Here is a 21,253-nt window from a genome sequence, read left to right on the forward strand (position 1 = left end):
CAGAGAATGAGACTCTGATTTCCAAAGTCCCAACGTGGCTTTTGGAGCAACCTGTCGACTTCTCCAAGCGAGGTGGTTACAGTTGCTTCAAAACTTGGGAGAGAAGGACTCAGAACTGCTCTCCGTCCACGGGAAGAGGGTCAGTGGAAATCTTTCATGAACGCCCCTCGTACCAAGAGGAATCTCTTTATTTCGAAATGATCTGAAGACGGCAGACAACAATTGCCCAACCCAACAATATACTATCTGTTTTTTATGTGTGTTTGTGGGGCTTTGGTCCAAGAAAGACCCACCCGCCTGAAGAAGAACAGCCAAGAGCTTGCTGAGAACATCTGGCACAATATTACCATTTCCACAAAGAATAAGATGAGGAGAGAAGGGGAGAAATATATCATCAAACACACATAAACTCTACATTCAACGAGCTCCTTTGGCGGAGGGACAAATAGACGTCCTACCTCACCCAGGAGACTGGAGGTCATTCTGAATTGAAGGAATGGATGAGTTAAAAGGAGAAAAGGGAGTATAGGATTCTGCAAACCGGATCACCAAGTCTCCCAAGGCTGCAGTGATAAGAAATGCTGGATTTCGGGCTCTCCTCTCGACAAGTCTCCAGAATTGGGAGAGTCCATCAAAACCTATATCTATAAACCAGTCCTAGTCTTAGAGAAAACAAGCTTCTCCTGTCTTTAGTGTGAGAGCCTTTCCAATATTTAAACACAAATGAATGAATATATTTTATTTCAGTCAGAGGCCAGAGTTATATTTAAACATGTCCCGCCTCAACTAGGACTTGAACTGTCAGCCTTTCAATTGGCAAGGTTTTCTGCAGCTGAAGGTTAACCAGCTGTGCTAAAGCCCAGCCCCATCCATGGTCAAATTTTTCTGCAGCTGTGGTTAACCTGCTGTGCTAAAGCCCAATCCTGTTGATTGGCAAGTTTTTCTGCAGCTGACGGTTAACCCGCTGTGCTAAAGCTCAGTCCTGTCGATTGGCAAGATTTTCTGCAGCTGGAGGTTAACTAGCTGTGCTAAAGCCCAGTCCCATCAATGGTCAAAATTTTTCTGCCGCTGGTGGTTAACCCACTGTGCTAAAGCCCAATCCCATCAATTGGCAAGATTTTCTGCAGCTGGTGGTTAACTTGCTGTGCTAAAGCCCAGTCCCATCAATGGTCAAAATTTTCTGCAGTTGGCAGTTAACCCGCTGTGCTAAAGCCCAGTCCCATCAATTGGCAAGATTTTCTTCAGCTGGCGGTTAAGCCACTGTGCTAAAGCCCGGTCCCATTAATTGGCAAGGTTTTCTGCAGGTGGTGGTTAACCCGCTGTGATAAAGCCCAGTCCTGTCAATTGGCAAGAATTTCTACAGCTGGCATTTAATCTGCTGTGTTAAAACCCAGTCCTGTCAATTGGCAAGATTTGCTGCAGCTGGTAGTTAACCAGCTGTGCTAAAGCCCAGTCCTGTCGATGGTCAAATTTTTCTGCAGTTGGCAGTTAACCCATTGTGCTAAAGCCCAGTCCCATCGATTGGCAAGATTTTCTGCAGCTGGAGGTTAACCCGCTGTGCTAAAGCCTGGTCCAGTCTCAACCAAAGAGACTGTTGAGATAGGACCAGGCTTTAGCACAGTGGGTTAACTGCCAGATGCAGAAAATCTTGCTAATCAAAGGTTGACAGTTCAAGCCTGAGTCGAAGTGAGCTCCCAGCCATCAGCCCAGCTTCTGCCTACCTAGCAGATGGAAAACAGCAATGTGAGTAGATAAATAGGTACCGCTTTGAAGCGGGAAGGATGATTCAATCAGGAGGACGTCTACGGATAACAAAGCTCCTCGGCGTAGAAGATGGAGCGACAGAACCCCCCAGTGGTGCACAACCTCCAGATGCCGGAGATGGAAAAAGATGGGAAAGCCTATACCTCTGTTTATGTATTGCCTATCGTTGTCAGTTGCATAACGGCATTTGATTCTTGCCATATATGTGTTCTGTAACCCGCCCTGAGTCCCCTCGGAGAGATAGAGCGGAATATAATTAAAGTATATTATTATTCTGTAAACTAAACATCTCTAGCTCCCTAAACTACTTCTGATAGAGATTCATAGTTCCCAGGCCACCCTTCCATCTTATCAATCTTTTGCTTGAATTGTTTTCTCCAGAACTGGACGTTGTGAGATTATGACTTCCCTCAAACTGGACATAAGACTCCTATTGATGCAGCTTAGGATCATATTGGCCTTTTAAGCTGCAGCATCACACTATTGGCTCACATTAAGAGACCTAGATCCCTTTCATATGGACTATTGTCAAGCCAGGTTGACTTTGTACACTGAATTGTTGACTTGCATTGCCCGGAACTGGACGCAGTCTGATTCCAAAGCAGAATAGAGTGCGACTATGACTTCCCTAGATGGAGACACTAGACTCTTGTTGAGGCAACAGAATGACAGTCCAAACCACGACCCGAGGCAGAAGCAAAGTTGGCACCCAGTACTCCATGATGACTGTCTTAGAGTGCCAACAAAGTGGGCGAATTGAGAGAATCGGAGGAATGGTCGCCGCTGCTGCTGCGCCGATGGGCAGAAGAGCAGGGCTCTTGCGGGAATCCCGAACCGGACGGTGCTTCGGGGTCGCCGGGAGCCGGATAAGTGAAGACTAAACTCGGGGTGAAGGGGGTCAAGGAAGGGGTGGACATCAAGGTCGGGGTGTGCAGGGCTTCGGGCTCCAAGGGGCCGCTGGGCGGTAAAGTGATGCTGGGAGGCACTGGGGCGGCCCGGCGTGGGACACTGGGTCCCGGAGGGGATTCCTGCTTGATTGTTGTCGTCTGGTTGCCGCCTTCTTTTTCTTTGCCCGGCGACTGCCCTTGGACTTTGCAGGCTGGGCGGTGGGCTTCCAGCACCAGCTCCAAGCGCTCTTTCTGCTTCTGCAGCTCCGCAATCTCCTTTTGAAGCTTTGATTGCTCTGCCTCCAACTGGTCCGTCTCCTGGATGGGGAAACATATAGGTTTAATCTAAGTAGCAAGGCCCCAAGATGGAATTACTGAGTTCAAAGAAACTCCAAGGACTTTTGGAAAATTCAGATGGTTAATTCTCTCACACCCAGAAGGGACTTGCAGTTTCTCAAGTCACTCCTGACAAGGAAAAAAAACCCATAGTCGTTATTCTTACTATCTCATATGCTTTAAGAAGCAGCTTCCCGACATACTAGTTGTAGTGAAATTGCTACTCTATGTTAAAATTTTGGTGTATAGCTCTATGATTATATATGGCAGATAGGGAAGAATAGGCACAGACAGGGTAGCAACAGCAGAGATAGGATTCATTTGAATATGTGAAGCTGATTGGTCATATGCAGATTAGTGTAGGCCCAGGATTTGAAAAGGCTGCTAGGCCAAAATGACAGTTGGGGAGAGCAGAGCTGAACATTCCAAAGGGGCGGAGCCAAGGTTCTGAAAGAAGCAGTTAGAGTGAGAGAGTTTGAAAATGACAGTTAGGAATCGGTGTGTGAAGAGGAGAGTTGGTTTTTGAGTACCTGATAGAAATAAGCAGTTATGAAGATGTGTTAAAGACTTCTGATATAGAGAAGCAGTTAGTTAAATAGAGCTTGAGTTTTAAGGACTATAAAGAAGGCTAGTGTTGCCTTAGTTCAGAATATAATTCAGTCAAGAGTGTGTAAAGCAAGTAACATGTTTGTGAATTTTAAACATTGATAGTTAGCCAAGTAAATGATACTGACTGTAAGCCTCAAGATTGCAACAAAACACAAATGTAACCACAAGCGTTGGAGCCAGAAGTTATAAATAAACTGTGTTACTTCGTTATACACAGGAGTGTTTCATTGCCTGCGATATAAAGTACAAAGGTTTAAAAGCACACAAAAGGTCCCAGCCAATATAAAAGAAGAAACTGAATCAGTGTAAGGCAGCAAAGAAGAGATTTTAAAAAAAAGAGGAAATAATCTCTCTCCCTCGCCTCACTAGTCTTCCTGTACTCATAAGATCTGGTAGAATGACCAGCTTTGGTAGAGGATTACACTATGTAACACAATTTTTGTTTCTGGGTTATAATAATAATAAAATAAAATAATAAAATGCTATTTATATACCGCTCCATCTCCCCAAGGGGACTCAGAGCAGTTTCCAAGTAATATCATCAATACATACAGAGTAAACAACATAAACATAAGATTAACAAAACAATATAAGCATAAAAATTGATATAAATGTTGGTTCCTAATTGTGTCTATCATTTAAAAAAACATGGGAAAAGCTTATTAAACTGCACAAACTTTATGCAGGACATCCTGCAGCACATTTTGCTCTAGTTTTTCAATTAATATCTCATCGAGTCCCAACCACTTGAACATTGTGCCAGAAAAACAAAGTTTCTGAAGTAGAACAACACCACTTTGAATCCCACCAATGAGAGGAAAATGGGATAACAATAATAATAAAAATAATAATCTGACAGAGAAGCATCTGTGTCTATAACTCTCTGTCTGGATCTCCTCCCGTTGCCTTTTGTCGTGGCCCTATTGCCTATTTCTACTTGCAGAGACTGGCTACTTAAAGAGCAATCTCATTTGACTAGTGTTGAATAATAATAATAATAATTTAATTTTAATTTTGATTAATTTAATTGAGGATTTAAAGATCAAACTGCAAAGACTCTGGCACAAGCCAGTCAAGGTGGTCCCAGTGGTGATCGGCACACTGGGTGCAGTGCCTCAAGACCTTAGCCTGCACTTAAACACAATCGGCCCTGACAAAATTACAATCTGCCAGCTGCAAGGCCACCCTACTCGGATCTGCATGCATTATTCGCCAATACATTACGAAGTCCTAGACACTTGGGAAGTGTCAGATGTGTGATCCAATACAACAGCCAGCAGAGTGACCTTGTTTGCTGTGGACTCATCTTGTTGTGTTTCAAATAATAATAATAATAACAACAACAATAATAATAATATAACTGCTTTCAAAGTGCTGCAGAATTAAACAGGAAATCAGAGCCAGCTAACACCTTCCAACAAAGGATTCCCCCAGGCAGCAACCAGCCAGGCTTTGAAACTGAAAGGCCATTAAAGGCTAATAAAGGTGGCTGGGATCACTGGGTTGCTGTGAGTTTTCCAGAAGTATTCTCTCCTGACGTTTTGCCCACATCTATGGCAGGCATCCTTAGACGTTATTGGAAACTAGGCAAGTGGGCCAGCTAACACCTCCCAACAAAGGATGCTCTTCGGCAGGAAGCAGCCGGCTTTGAAGCTGAAAGGCCATTCAATTTGAATCAAGGTGGGCAATTGCAACATTCACACTTGCCTCAAGGAGACAAGACATCTTTCTCCCACCCTGGAAGTCATTCCACAGATATATAAACCCCACTTGCTTAGTTTCCAACAGATCTCACAACTTTTGAGGATGCCTGTCATAGATGTGGGCAAAACGTCAGGAGAGAATGCTTCTGGGACTTGGCCAGACAGCCCGGAAAACTCACAGCCACCCTGTGATTCTGGCCAGGAAAGCCTTCGACAACACTTTGTTACATAGTGTTATCAAATGTCGTTGTTGTTACTCACCGCTTGCAAGGTGTCCGTCAGTTCTTTCCGTCGGTTCCGGCATTTGGCGGCTGCCAATTTATTCCGCTCCCGGCGCATCCGCCGTCGCTCTTCTTCTTCAGGACTCACCTGGGAAGAGACACAAGGATGATCGGTCTGGATTAGAAAGATGGGTCGCAGAAATTATCTCAATTGACAAATGACCCTTCCAGCTCCTCCATTATGACATGATGGCAACAGTCTTGGACAGCAATGGCTCCCAAAGTGTCCCATTTAAGGTGGAATCGGGTATCAAACAGAGATGTGTTATTGCCCCAACTTTCTTCTCCATCTTCATCACTATGATACTTCATCTTGTTGACGGGAAGCTTCCCACCTGAGTGGAAATCATCTATTGGACAGATGGCAAGCTGTTTAACCTCAGCAGACTGAAAGCCAAAACCAAGGTTACAACATCTGTTATAGAACTCCAATATGCTGATGACAATGTCGTCTGTGCGCATTCAGAAGAAGACCTACAAGCCACTCTAAACACCTTCGCAGAAGCATATGAGAAGCTCGGCCTGTCATTGAACATCGAGAAAACCAAAGTGCTCTTCCAGCAGTCACCAACCAATCCCTCTCCAATGCCAGAAATACAGCTGAATGGTGTAACATTAGAAAATGTTGACCATTTCCTCTCCCTTGGCAGCCACCTCTCCACCAAAGTCAACATCGACACCGAAATACAACACCGCCTGAGCTCTGCGAGTGCAGCATTTTTCTGAATGAAGCACGGAGTGTTTGAAGACCGGGACATCCGTAGGGATACCAAGGTGCTTGCTTATAAAGCTATTGTCCTCCCAACCTTGCTATACGCCTGCGAGACGTGGACTGTCTACCGACATCAACATTGACACTGAAATACAACACCGCCTGAGCTCTGTGAGTACAGCATTTTTCCGAATGAAGCACAGAGTGTTTGAAGACCGGGATATCAGTAAGGGAGACCAAGATGCTTGTTTATAAAGCTATTGTCTTCCCAACCCTGCTATACGCCTGTGAGACGTGGACTGTCTACAGAAGTCAACATTGACTGAAATACAACACCGCCTGAGCTCTGCGAGTGCAGCGTTTTTCCGAATGAAGCAGAGAGTGTTTGAGGACTGGGACATCCGTAGGGAGACCAAGGTGCTTGTTTATAAAGGTTCTGTCCTCCCAACCCTGCTATACGCCTGCGAGACGTGGACTGTCTACAGACGTCACATGCATCTCCTGGAACGATTCCATCAGTGTTGCCTCCGGAAAGTCCTGCAAATCTCCTTGGAAGACAAGTGGACAAACTTCAGTGTGCTGGAAGAAGCAAAGACCACCAGCATAGAAGCGATGGTCCTCCGCCATCAACTCTGCTGGACCAGCCACGTTGTCCGGATGCCCGACCACCGTCTCCCAAAGCAGTTGCTCTACTCCGAACTCAAGAAAGGAAAACGGAATGTTGGTAGACAGGAAAAGAAATTGAAAGATGGGCTCAAAGCCAACCTTAAAAAATCTGGCATAGACACTGAAAACTGGGAAGCCCTCCAGCTGGAGGTAAGCTGTGACCAGCAGTGCTGTAGAATTTGAAGAGGCACGAATGGAGGGCGAAAGAGAGAAACGTGCCAGGAGGAAGGCGTGTCAAGCCAAACCCGACCGGGACTGCCTTCCACCTGGAAACTGATGTCCTCACTGCGGGAGAAGATGCAGAGCAATAATAGGGCTCCACAGTCACCCACGGAGCCACCACCAGGAAGACAGTCCTACTCGGACAATGAGGGATCGCCTAAGTAAGTAAGTAAGGACCAAATTAAGGCCTATGGATGACAAGGGACTGTGATGCAAAACAATGGATACAAATTACCCAAAAAAAAAGTGATTCCACTAAAATAGACATTCTGGTTAACAGATTTTTCAAAAACTGAAATGAGCCATGTAAACATAATTGTGCATATGTATTGTCGAAGGCTTTCATGGCTGGAATCACTAGGTTCTTCTGGGTTTTTTCGGGCTATAGAGCCATGTTCTAGAGGCATTTCTCCTGACCTTTCGCCTGCATCTATGGCAAGCATCCTCAGAGGTAGAGGATGCTTGCCATAGATGGAGGCGAAACGTCAGGAGAAATGCCTCTAGAACATGGCTCTATAGCCCGAAAAAACCCACAAGAACCTAATAATTGTGCATAATTGGAGAGGGCGCAATACCCCTAATGGCCACGAGAGGGCGGACAAACACCAGTTTGGTTTCAAGAACTCTAGGCTCTACAAGACATTCTTGGATTCTGAAATATTATCAACATTTTTTCCTTCTCACAAGGTTTTTATGCCTTCCAAAGAGTTGTGAAAGCTACATGCTGTTACAATGCATCTCTCAGTGTGCAAATCCCATCACCACAAGCTGGAATGTGTCCAGAGGAGGGCGACTAAAATGATCAAGGGTCTGGAGAACAAGCCCTATGAGGAGCGGCTTAAGGAGCTGGGCATGTTTAGCCTGAAGAAGAGAAGGCTGAGAGGAGATATGATAGCCATGTATAAATATGTGAGAGGAAGCCACAAGGAGGAGGGAGCAAGCTTGTTTTCTGCTTCCCTGGAGACTAGGACGCGGAACAATGGCTTCAAACTACAAGAGAGGAGATTCCATCTGAACATGAGGAAGAACTTCTTGACTGTGAGAGCCGTTCAGCAGTGGAACTCTCTGCCCCGGAGTGTGGTGGAGGCTCCTTCTTTAGAAGCTTTTAAGCAGAGGCTGGATGGCCATTTGTCAGGGGTGCTTTGAATGCAATATTCCTGCTTCTTGGCAGAATGGGGTTGGACTGGATGGCCCATGAGGTCTCTTCCAACTCTTTGATTCTATGATTCTATGATTTATATGCCGCCCTTCTCACCCCAAAGGGGACTCAGAGCGGCCTACAAGATATATATATATACATACAATATATTGTATTATTATATTGTATATACTTATAATATTGATAATATTATAATGTAATACAATATAATATAATACTACTACTAATAATAATATGATATAGTTATATATTTAATATTAAATGTAATATTACTAATAATATTACAGTATAATGTTATAGTACAATGTAATATATAATATTAATATGGCGCTATGGTAATAATATAATATATTTTATTTACTTTTTACTTGTAAGCTGCTCTGAGTTCTGTGTGAGAAGTTTGGCCCAATTCTATCATTCGTGGGGTTCAGAATGCTCTTTGGTTGTAGGTGAACTATAAATTCCAGCAACTACAACTCCCAATTGTCAAGGTCTATTTTCCCCAAACTCCACCAGTTTTCACATTTGGGCATATTGAGTATCTGTCCCAAGTTTGGTCCAGATCCATCATTGTTTGAGTCCACAGTGCTCTCTGGATGTAGGTGAACTACAACTCCAAAACTCAAGGTCAATGCCCACCAAACCCTTCAAGTATTTTTTGTTGGTCATGGCAGTTCTATGTGCAGAATTTGGATCAATTCCATAATTGGTGGAGTTCAGGATGCTCTTTGGTTGCAGGTGAACTATAAATCCCAGCAACTATAACTCCCAAAGGTCAAGGTCTGTTTTCCCCAAACTCCACCAGTGTTCACATTTATTATTATTATTATTATTATTATTATTATTATTTATTTATTTGACTTGTATACCGCTACTCCCAATTTGGCATATTGAGTATCTGTGCCAAGTTTCGTCCAGATCCATCATTGTTTGAGTCCACAGTGCTCTCTGGATGTAGGTGAACTACAACTCCCCAAACTCAAGGTCAATGCCCACCAAACCGTTCCAGCATTTTCTGTTGGTCATGGCAGTTCTGTGTACCAAGTCTGGCTCAATTCCATCATTGGTGGAGTTCAGAATGCTCTTTGATTGGAGGTGAACTATACATCCCATCAACTACAACTCCCAAACGGCATAATCAATCCCTCCTCTAAACCCATCAGTATTGAAATTTGGGCAAATTGGGTATTTGTGCCAACTGTGGTCCAGTGAATGAAAATACATCCTGCACATCAGATAATATTACAATATAATGGTATAATACAATGTAATGTAAATTATATATTTATATTACATGTAATATTACTAATAATATTACAATATAATGGTATAGTACAATACAGTAATATTTAATACTGATATTGTACTATGCTAATAATATAATGTATTGTATATAATATAATATTGTATAACAATATAATACTAATAATACAATGTAATAATATCCTTATATATTTTATATTACATATAATATTAATAATAATAATACTGCAATATAGTGATATAGTACAATATAGTAATATATTTAATACTGTTACTGTACTATGCTAATAATATAATGTATTGTATGTAATATAATATTGATCATAATATTGTAACACAATATAATACTAATAACACAATGTAATAATGTCGTTATATATTTTATATTACATATAATATTAATAATAATATTGCAATATAGTGGTATAGTACAATATAGTAATATATTGTACTATATAGTAATATAGTAATATATAATACTAATATTTGGGGTGAGAAGGGCGGCATAGAAATGTCGTAAATAAATAAATATTTAAACGATTATTCAGAACAGTAGCAAAATTACAGTTACGAAGGAGCCACTAAAATAATTTTATGGTTGGGAGTCACCACAACATGAGGAACTATATTAAGAAGTCGCAGCATTAGGAAGGTTGGGAAGGCTAGATGGCTATCTGTTGGGAGGGCTTTGATGGTGCCTTCCTGCAGAATGGGGTTGGACAGGATGGCCCTTTGAGGGTCTCTTCCAACTCTATGTTGGTCCGGCTCTACTCACATGCTCCGAATGGCGCCTCCGTGGCACCAACAAGGGTCCTGCGGTGCGGATCACGCGTGGACGGACTCCGGGGCCGTAGTGTGGGCAGGGATAGGGCCGAGGGTAGGGTGGGATCCCAGGCGAGGCACCCATGATGGTGGGCTGGACCATCCACTGGAGGTTATGGCTGGTGGCGATGGTGTTGAGGTTGGGGACGAAGCCGCTGGGACCACTGCTGCTACTCCCAGCCCCGGGGTCTGAGTGGTACTTCTGGGTAGGAGAGAAAACAACCTACTTTATTTACAATGTTTATATTCCATCATAGAACACATATATGGCAAATGTTACACTGACAAGACAGACAACTATACATAGATAGAGGTATATATAGGCTTTCCCATCTTCGGCATCTTGGAGGCTGTGCTCGATTCTGGCCACAGGGGGGTGATGTCGCTCCACTTCCCCTGCTGAAGAGCTTTTGTTTGTATACTTCCTTCTTGGTCGAATCCGCAGCATTTCCTTATGAGTGCCTTAAATACCCCCCTGCTTTAAAGCAGTACCTATTTATCTACTCACATTGCTGTTTTAGAAACTGCTAGGTAGGCAGAAGCTGGGCTAAAGGCCAGGAGTTCACACTGACCTGCGCACTGAACTGATAACCTTCCAACAGGCAAGGTTTACTGCAGCTGGCGGTTAATCTGCTGTGCTAAAGCCCGGCCCATTGTCAGTGAAACAGTCAGTGAATATAGGAAACCAAAGTTAGAATCATAGAATCCTAGAGTTGGAAGAGACCTCATGGGTCATCCAGTCTAACCCCATTCTGCCACGAAGCAGGAAAATTGCATTCAAAGCACCCCCGACAGATGGCCATCCAGCCTCTGTTTAAAAGCCTCCAAAGAAGGAATCTCTACCACACTCCGGGGCAGAGAGTTCCACTGCTGAACGGCTCTCACAGAGGAAGTTGGACTGGAATGCCTTTGGGGGGCTCCACCATGAGCAAAGGCATTATTATTATTATTATTATTATTATTATCATTATCATTTTTTATTATGGGACCAAAGTTTTTCAAAGTCCCTTCCAAAGTGAATGACTGACGGCGAAGCTCCAAGATCAGAAGGTGATGTGCCTTCTCCGCCAGGGCTTGCACTCAATGCCCTTTCCCTTATCCCTTGACCTAGTTCCCTCTGGTATCCGCAGCCCTGCCCTTGGGCACCTGGGCACACCTTGCTGGTCACCTGCGTGGGATGCTGGCGTCACTTTGCTCGATTCTCAGGGCGAGGCATTGAAAACCAGCCCGAAATAGGCTCGCCAAGACTCTGGCTAACGGTGACCCCAAGGAAAACCTGGCCCTGGGATTTCCTTGGCAAGGTTTTGCCTTTGCCCTTCTCCAAAGCCTTGCCAAAAGTCCCAACCCTCAAACTATTGGCTCTCAGTGTTGCTTTGGACCACAGCACCCATCATCCTAAGTGTGTGGCTACGATGGCTGAGGCTATTAGGATCCACCCCCCCCCCAAAGAATCCACATGGTCTAGACCAGGCATGGGCAAGCTTCAGCCCTCTAAGTGTTTTGGACTTCAACTCCCACAATTCCGAACAGCCTACTGGCTGTATATATAGGTATATATGTATATGTGTGTGTTTGTGTGTGTATATGTATGTGTATGTGTGTGTGTGTGTGTGTGTATACACACACACACACACACACACACACACATATATATATATATATATATATATATATGGGTGTGTGTGTGTTTAGTATAAGGATACAATAACATTGACATAGCAGATACATACATGCAGAATTTGCCCATGGGCTCAATCATCCACAGCTAATTGATGTATGTGTGTATCTGTAAGTGGGTATGTATGTACTTTGTGTGTTTGTGTATATATGTGTATTATATATATATATATATATAGAGAGAGAGAGAGAGAGAGAGAGGTACGTGTGTATACGCATGTACTCTATGTGTATATATGTGAGATATATATATATATCTCACATATATATACACACACATACACACGTACCTATATATATATATATATAATACACATATATACACAAACACACAAAGGAGATATATATATATATATATATATATATATATATATATATATATATGGTATGTATAGTATATATACATACAGTAAGGATAAAGTAACAGCTTATGGATATATGTGTGTGAAAAAATGAAATGCAAAGATACAGAATGGGGGACAATGCCTGGCTCGAGAGCAGTACGTGTGAAAAAGATCTTGGAGTCCTCGTGGACAGCAAGTTAAACATGAGCCAACAATGTGATGTGGCGGCAAAAAAAGCCAATGGGATTTTGGCCTGCATCAATAGGAGCATAGTGTCTAGATCTAAGGAAGTCATGCTACCCATGCTCTATTCTGCTTTGGTTAGACCACATCTGGAATATTGTGTCCAATTCTGGGCGCCACAATTCAAGAGAGATATTGACAAGCTGGAATGTGTCCAGAGGAGGGCGACTCAAATGATCAAGGGTCTGGAGAACAAGCCCTATGAGGAGCGGCTTAAGGAGCTGGACATGTTTAGCCTGAAGAAGAGAAGGCTGAGAGGAGATATGATAGCCATGTATAAATATGTGAGAGGAAGCCACAGGGAGGAGGGAGCAAGCTTGTTTTCTGCTTCCTTGGAGACTAGGACGCAGAACAATGGCTTCAAACTACAAGAGAGGAGATTCCATCTGAACATGAGGAAGAACTTCCTGACTGTGAGAGCCGTTCAGCAGTGGAACTCTCTGCCCCGGAGTGTGGTGGAGGCTCCTTCTTTGGAGGCTTTTAAGCAGAGGCTGGATGGCCATTTGTCAGGGGTGATTTGAATGCAATATTCCTGCTTCTTGGCAGAATGGGGTTGGACTGGATGGCCCATGAGGTCTCTTCCAACTCTTTGATTCTATGATTCTATGTGTGTATCTGTAAGTGTGTATGTATGTACTCTGTGTGTACAAGTGTGTATGTATGTGTGTCTATGTCTATATATATCGTGTGTGTGTGCGTGTAGTGTGTGCGTGTAGTATATATCTGTACATGCACCATAAGGATAAAGTACCATAAGTTTAAAGTAACATTGACATAGCAGATACATATATATATATATATATATATATATATATATATATAGGTATGTATAGTATACAGATACACACACATATATCCATAAGCTGTTACATACAGTAAGGATAAAGTAACATTGACATAGCAGATACATACATGCAGAATTTGCCCATGGGCTCAATCATCCACAGCTTATGGATGTATGTGTGTGTATCAGTAAGTGTGTATGTATGTACTCTGTGTGTATAAGTGTGTATGTGTGTGTGTCTATGTCTATATATATCGTGTGTGTGTGCGTGTAGTATAAATCTATACATGCACCAAAGAGATAAAGTAACATTGACATAGAAGATACATACATGCAGAATTAGCCCATGGGCTCAATCATCCACTGCTTATGGATATATGTGTGTGTATCTGTAAGTGGGTATGTATGTACTTTGTGTGTTTGTGTATATATGTGTATTATATATATATATATAGAGAGAGAGAGAGAGGTACATGTGTATATACATGTACTCTGTGTGTGTATGTATATATATATATATATATCTCACATATATACACACACATACACAATCATTCACAGCTTATGGATATATGTGTGTGTATCTGTAAGTGTGTATGTATGTATTCTGTGTGTGTGTGTGTGTCTATGTCTATATATATTGTGTGTGTGTGCGTGTAGTATAAATCTATACATGCACCATAGGGATAAAGTAACATTGACATAGCAGATACATACATGCAGAATTAGCCCATGGGCTCAATTATCCACAGCTTATGGATATATGTGTGTGTATCTGTAAGTGTGTGTGTGTGTGATATATATATATATGTGTGTGTGTGTGTGTGTGTGTGTGTGTGTGTGTATAATATATATGTAAAGCAAGTGTGAATGTTGCCATTAGCAAGCTTGGATAGCATTGAGTAGCCATGAAGCTGCAAAGTCAATCAGTGAGGGTGTCTGCATAGAGGTAGCCTGGCTGCTGTTGCCTGAGGGCACCCTCTGCTTGGGAGGTTGATTGTTTGCTATCTGGGGTTCCCCTGTTTTTGACAGGGCTGTCAGAGGGACTGCAAAGGACCCGAAAGGGGTATGGCCCCTCTGACACAACCCTAAGGATGGCATGTGGCCCTCGGGAGGAGAAGGCGAGCCCTGTTCCCAGGTATGTTACATCAGAAGGCAGGAGAGGTGAGTCTGCCCTGGGAACCAAATCCCCAAAAGCCACCGGCTGCTGACTTGGGTCTGACGCTTGCTCTTGATGAGTCACTTTGGGATGACACAGCCCTGGGATGACACAGCAAGAACACCACAGCCCCTCCCATCCTGTCGCAGGAGGTCACTCTAAAGGAACAGGATGCCTTCCTTCTGAATCCAAAAGCTAAGCAGGGCCAGCCTTGGTTGGGACTTGGAGGGGAGTCCGACAACAAAGCCTAGATCCCAGAGGCTTTTTTTTTCCAAAGCCTTACAAGTGCCAGAAAGGGGTCACCAAGCAAACCCTGGGACCTTCCGTCTCCCACATCTGACAACATATGTCATTTTAAGGCCCTCTGGGCAATTCTACGACATTCCCTACGCCCTCCTGCATGACCCTATAATGCCCATATTATCCACCATTTGGGCATCTCACAGATACAAGGGTCATCTACTATATAGGATGTGGCTACTATACATACACACACACACTATATATGTGTGTGTGTGTGTGTGTGTGTGTATGTACATACACACTATATATATACTATATATGTATGTAGATACGGGCCGCCCCCAAGTTATGAACATGATAAGTTCTGTAGGTTTGTTCTTAAGTGGAATTTGTTTGTAAGATGCAACAAGTAGATTTTTAAGTGTAACTCCAGACAAATACACACACACACACACACACAGGGAAGGGTTCACACCCTAATACATGTGTGTATGTATGTATATATATGTGTATGATATATGCACATATACATAAACACATATGTATATCTATACACAAATATATATATGGGTGTTAATCCTTCCCTATATACATAAATATGTGTATGTATGTATGGGTATGTACATATATATGTATAGTTGTATGTGTGTGTGTGTGTGTGTGTGTGTGTGTATATATATATATATATATACACATATACATATATATGGTTGTTAACCCTTCTCTATATACATAAATATGTGTATGTATGTGTGTACATGTATATGTGTCTGAGATATATACATATACATATATATACACAAACATACATATATTGGTGTTAATCTTTCCCTATATACATAAATATGTGTATGCATATGTGTATATGTACACACACACACACACACATATACATACAGATATACATACATATATGTGTTAGGGTATTAACCCTTCCCTATATACATATATATGTGGGTGTATGTATATATATGTGTGTGTGTATAGCTGGATATATATATGTGTGTGTGTGTGTTTGTGTAGATCTCTGTGTGTAATAATAATAATAATAATAATAATAATATGTGTGTGTGTGTATATAATCTTTGGATCACATAGGGAAGGGTTTGTTTTGCTGTGTGGCCCCATTCAGAAGACTTCACCTCACTTTCTGTCCCTGTAAAACACACACACACACACACACACAAGGAGATATATATAGATATATATATATTATGCATATATATAGTAGCCAAGGTCCAATTGCCTGAATTGGAAACAAATTCATGGAGCGGGACAACAAAGAGCAGGTCTACCTACCACAGTGTTGGCTTAATAGGGCTTCCAGGTTGTCCTTGGGAACACCAAGGAGCCAGAAACAGGGAATGCGGGATTTGAACCTTGAGCATCCCATAAGGATTGTGTTGAGAAAAAAGCCTGCCTTGACACGGCCGTATCATGCAGTTTGAACTGCATTATATGATCAGTGTAGACTTGCATATACCACAGTCATCTTTAAGGAACCAAAGGACCGGGTTGTGGCGCAGCTGGTTGGGAGTCAGCTACATTAAAATCCCTACTGACCGAGAGGTCATGAGTTCGAAGCCAGCCCGGGTCGGAGTGAGCTTCCGGCCATTTGTCTAGCTTGCTGTCGACCTTTGCAGCCCGAAAGACAGTTGCATCTGTCAAGTCGGAAATTTAGGTACTGCTTATAAGGGGAGGATAATTTAACTAATTTACGATGCCATAAAAACTCTCCAGCAGCGTGCAAAAGAATGAGTTCGAAGCCAGGCCGGGTCAGAGTGAGCTTCCAGCCATTTGTCTAGCATGCTGTCGACCTTTGCAGCCCGAAAAACGGTTGCATCTGTCAAGTCGGAAATTTAGGTACCGCTTATAAGGAGAAACTCATTTAACTAATTTACGACGCCATAAAAACTCTCCAGCAGTGTGCAAAAGAATGAGGAAGTACTCCATCAAGTGTCACAAATGGATGGTGAAGCGACAGCTCCATCAAAAAGTATACCCTTATGAAGCTGGAAAGTTAAATAAACAAATAAAGGGCATCAAAGTCTCTTGTCCCCCAGTTGCACCCAGGGGTGATGGGAATTGTAGTCCAATGATCTGAATATGCTTCGTAAGCTCAACCTTCAATTCAGAAAAGAGCTTCCTGTTTCCTTATTGGGACTGCCATCCCCAAAATCCAAGCAGAGTGAGCGATGGGACTTTCCCAAACTCTGATTCAGAAATCTCCTTGGCCTCTGATCCCTTTCCCACACCAAAGATGAAGGCCAGATAATCAAGCATGGATCTCCCAGCATCCTTCAGTACAAAGGCAAAGATATAGATTTTTTTTTCTGTGGCTGAGAGTATGTGACTTGCCCTGAGAGATAATAGATATATAAAACTATAAAATCAGGACAGTCAATAAAGAACAACTCAAAAAACAAGGGAATTCCTGACAAGAAACACTCAAGATCAAGGCAAGCATCCTCAGAGGTAGTGACAAGATCAAGGGTCTGCAGAACAAGCCCTATGAGGAGCGGCTTAAGGAGCTGGGCATGTTTAGCCTGAAGAAGAGAAGGCTGAGAGGAGATATGATAGCCATGTATAAATATGTGAGAGGAAGCCACAGGGAGGAGGGAGCAAGCTTGTTTTCTGCCTCCCTGGAGACTAGGACGCGGAACAATGGCTTCAAACTACAAGAGAGGAGATTCCATCTGAACATGAGGAAGAATTTCCTGACTGTAAGAGCCATTCAGCAGTGGAACTCTCTGCCCCGGAGTGTGGTGGAGGCTCCTTCTTTGGAAGCTTTGAAACAGAGGCTGGATGGCCATCTGTCAGGGGTGATTTGAATGCAATATTCCTGCTTCTTGGCAGAATGGGGTTGGACTGGATGGCCCATGAGGTCTCTTCCAACTCTTTGATTCTATGATTCTATGAGGGCCAGCTAACACCTCCCAACAAAGCATTCCCTCCAGGCAGGTAGAAGCCAGGCTTTGAAGCTGCAAGGCCATTCAATGCTAATCAAGCTGGCCAATGGCAATATTCACACTTGCCTCCAACAGACAAGAGTTCTTTCTTCCACCCTGGGCATTATTTCACAGATATATAAACTCCACTTTCCTACTTTCCAACAGACCTCACAACCTCTGACGATGCCTGCCAGAGATGTGGGCGAAACATCAGGAGAGAATGCTTCTGGAACACAGCCTGGAAAACTCACAGCAACCCGATGCCGTTAATATTGAATTATGTTTTTTTAAAAAATTGGTTTAATCGTAAACCGCTTTGAGTTTCTTTTTTAGAGAGAAAAAAATGGGTAATAAATAAATAAATAATAAACAGGTTTTACCATCCTGTGGGAGGTTTTGCTCATGTCCCTGCATAAGAAGCTGGAGCTGACAGATGGAAGCTCACCTCGCTTCCCGGATCTGAGCTGCCAAGCTTTCAGTCCACAGACTTGCCGGCACAAGGTTAGGGTCGCTGGGGGCTCTTTCTTTCTATGGTGATGATAATAATAATAATAATAATAATAATAATAATCCTGTTGTATTCCACCTTGAGTCACAGTATTAGTATTAATATCAATTACTCTCCTCTTCTTGTGGCTTGAGGTGGGATACAACAGGAGTAAACAGCATCTCTCTCTATGATAACAATAATAATAATAATAATAATAATAATAATAATAATAATCCTGGGTTGTTGTAGGTTTTTTCGGGCTATATGGCCAAGGTCTGGAGGCATTCTCTCCTGACGTTTCGCCTGCATCTATGGCAAGCATCCTCAGAGGTAGTGAGGTCTGTTGGAACTAGGAAAATGGGTTTATATATCTGTGGAATGACCCGGGTGGGACAAAGGACTCTTGTCTGTTGGAGCTAGGTGTGAATGTTTCAACTGACCACCTTGATTAGCATATAATGGCCTGGCAGTGCCTGGAGCAAACTTTTGTTGAGAGGTGATTAGGTGTCCTTGTTTGTTTCCTCTCTGTTGTTGTGCTGTTGGAAACTAAACAAGTCTGTGGAATAATGTCCAGGGTGGAAGAAAGAACTCTTGTTCTTTCACTACCTCTGAGGATGCTTGCCATAGATGCAGGCGAAACGTCAGGAGAGAATGCCTCTAAACCATGGCCATATAGCCCAAAAAAACCCACAAGAACCTATATTATGTATATTTTATACTTAATTTTATATTATCTATATATCATTTTTATATATAATTTTTATATATTAGATTATATTATATATTTTATATTTAATTTTATGTAATATATATATAATATAAAATTAAATATAAAATAATTTTTATATATTATATTATATATTTTCTATTTAATTTTATATTATCTATATATAATTTTATATATAATTTTATATATTATATTATATATTTTATATTTAATTTTATATATTATATATATTATGTATATTTTCTACTTAATTTTATATTTATATATAATTAATATATATATTTTATAATATATTATATATTTTATATTTAATTTTATATATATTATATATATATATATCATAGGGAATCATAGAATCATAGAATCAAAGGGTTGGAAGAGACCTCATGGGCCATCCAGTCCAACCCCATTCTGCCAAGAAGCAGGGATATTGCATTCAAATCACCCCTGACAGATGGCCATCCAGCCTCTGCTTAAAAGCTTCCAAAGAAGGAGCCTCCACCACACTCCGAGGCAGAGAGTTCCACTGCTGAACGGCTCTCACAGTCAGGAAGTTCTTCCTCATATATATATTATGTATATTTTATACTTAAATCTATATATAATATATATATTACTTGATAAGGCCAATTGGCTAATCAATAAAATTGTTGTTATTATGTATATTTTATATTTAATTTTATATATTATATATATTATATTTAATTTTATATTATCTATTTTATATATTATATTATATATTTTGTATTTAATTTTATATTATCTATATTATATTTTATATTTTATATTTAATTTTATATATTATATATATTTTGTATATTTTATATTTAATTTTATATTATCTATATTATCTATATCATATTATATTTTATATTTATATTTAATTTTATATCATTATATATATATAATATTTAATATTATATATTATATATATAATATTTAATTTTATATTATCTATATTATATTTTGTATTTAATTTTATATATTATCTATATTATATATATTATGTATATTTTATATTTAATTTTATATTATCTATATTATCTATATTATATTATTTTTATATTTTATATTTAATTTTATATTATCTATATTTTATATTTAATTTTATATATTATATTTTATATTTTGTATTTAATTTTATATTATCTATATTATATATATATATAATATTATATTTTATATTTAATTTTATATTATCTATATTATATTTTATATTTTATATTTAATTTTATATATTATATATAATATTATATTTTATAATTAATTTTATATTATCTATATTATATATAGACAATATAAAATTATCATATTCTTATATATAATATTGTATTGTATTATGATGCCACAATAGAATACACTCCCAACATATTATACTATTGGTATTATTATATTATATTATATTATTATAATATTATATTATATTATATATTATGTATTATATTATGATGATGATGATTGTACTATCTCATAAGATGTGAGAGAAATGAGAGAACATAGACATGATAGAAAGAGATGGTAGAGGCATCCCAAAGGGCAGACCTTGAGAGTACAGTTGTGTAGTGAAAGAGATCCCCTTGCATCATGCCATTGAATAGAATGGGACTTGAGCACCCGCGGATATGGGGGACCTGGGACCCAACCACCGCGGATACCGAGCCCCACACCCTCCTTCCCTCTCCCTGGATCTGGGGAAAAGGTGAGCCAAGCCTTACCAGGGAGAGCCACGTGGGGGGAGAGTTTTGGGGGGATAGGAGAGGAGAACCCCAGATGGAGAGAGCTCTGGGGCATGTGCAGAGTGCCTTACCTGCTGCTGCTGCTGTGATCCTGGCCGAGGGGCTCCCCTTCCGAAACCCTTGAACATCTCAGCCTTGCCAATGAGGCTCTCACGCTCCCAAAGAGCTCTTCTAGTCCCCTTGACTGCTTTTTTTATGAATGGGGACTCCCGGACCACGTTACTCTCACTCACTTTGGGGGTGGCCGAGATGGGAGAGAAACCAAAACAGCCATTCAGGCTTTCTGGCTTGGGGTTCCCAGCCTCGTTTGTGGGAAAGGGAGAGACCCCGTCCCTGAATGCCCACTCCCTGTCCAAAAGGATCCCTCTCCGATCCACAAATGAGGATCCCCTGAGCGGCGGTTCCCCCCATTGCCGAGAGCCGCTTGGTTCGTTCCAAAAGGTGACTCAGGGGGCGGTGACGTAGATGCCCTTAC

The 21,253-nt window shown here is 41.1% G+C and overlaps 1 protein-coding gene across 1 annotated transcript; it reads right to left on the bottom strand.

The window, feature by feature from the left end:
* Positions 1 to 2,097: 2,097 nt before the first annotated feature.
* Positions 2,098 to 21,018, bottom strand: FOSL1 (FOS like 1, AP-1 transcription factor subunit). Its single transcript, XM_067472407.1, has 4 exons — positions 20,850 to 21,018; positions 10,378 to 10,626; positions 5,561 to 5,668; positions 2,098 to 2,969 (listed from the first exon to the last, which is right to left on the bottom strand). The coding sequence occupies exons 1-4, from the start codon at positions 20,904 to 20,906 to the stop codon at positions 2,496 to 2,498; spliced, it is 888 nt and encodes a 295-aa protein (XP_067328508.1). The 5' UTR covers positions 20,907 to 21,018; the 3' UTR covers positions 2,098 to 2,495.
* Positions 21,019 to 21,253: the final 235 nt, after the last annotated feature.

This window comes from Anolis sagrei, chromosome 12 (genome assembly GCF_037176765.1).
Source record: "Anolis sagrei isolate rAnoSag1 chromosome 12, rAnoSag1.mat, whole genome shotgun sequence".
NCBI classification, from domain to species: domain Eukaryota; kingdom Metazoa; phylum Chordata; class Lepidosauria; order Squamata; family Dactyloidae; genus Anolis; species Anolis sagrei.

Excerpts from the sequence above, each read along its gene's own strand:
- FOSL1 (XM_067472407.1), bottom strand. The coding sequence starts at position 20,906 with ATGTTCAAGGGTTTCGGAAGGGGAGCCCCTCGGCCAGGATCACAGCAG. Across the intron at positions 10,627-20,849 it reads GATCACAGCAGCAGCAGCAG|AAGTACCACTCAGACCCCGG; the intron begins GTAAGGCACTCT and ends TCTCCTACCCAG. Across the intron at positions 2,970-5,560 it reads TGACGGACACCTTGCAAGCG|GAGACGGACCAGTTGGAGGC; the intron begins GTGAGTAACAAC and ends TTCCCCATCCAG.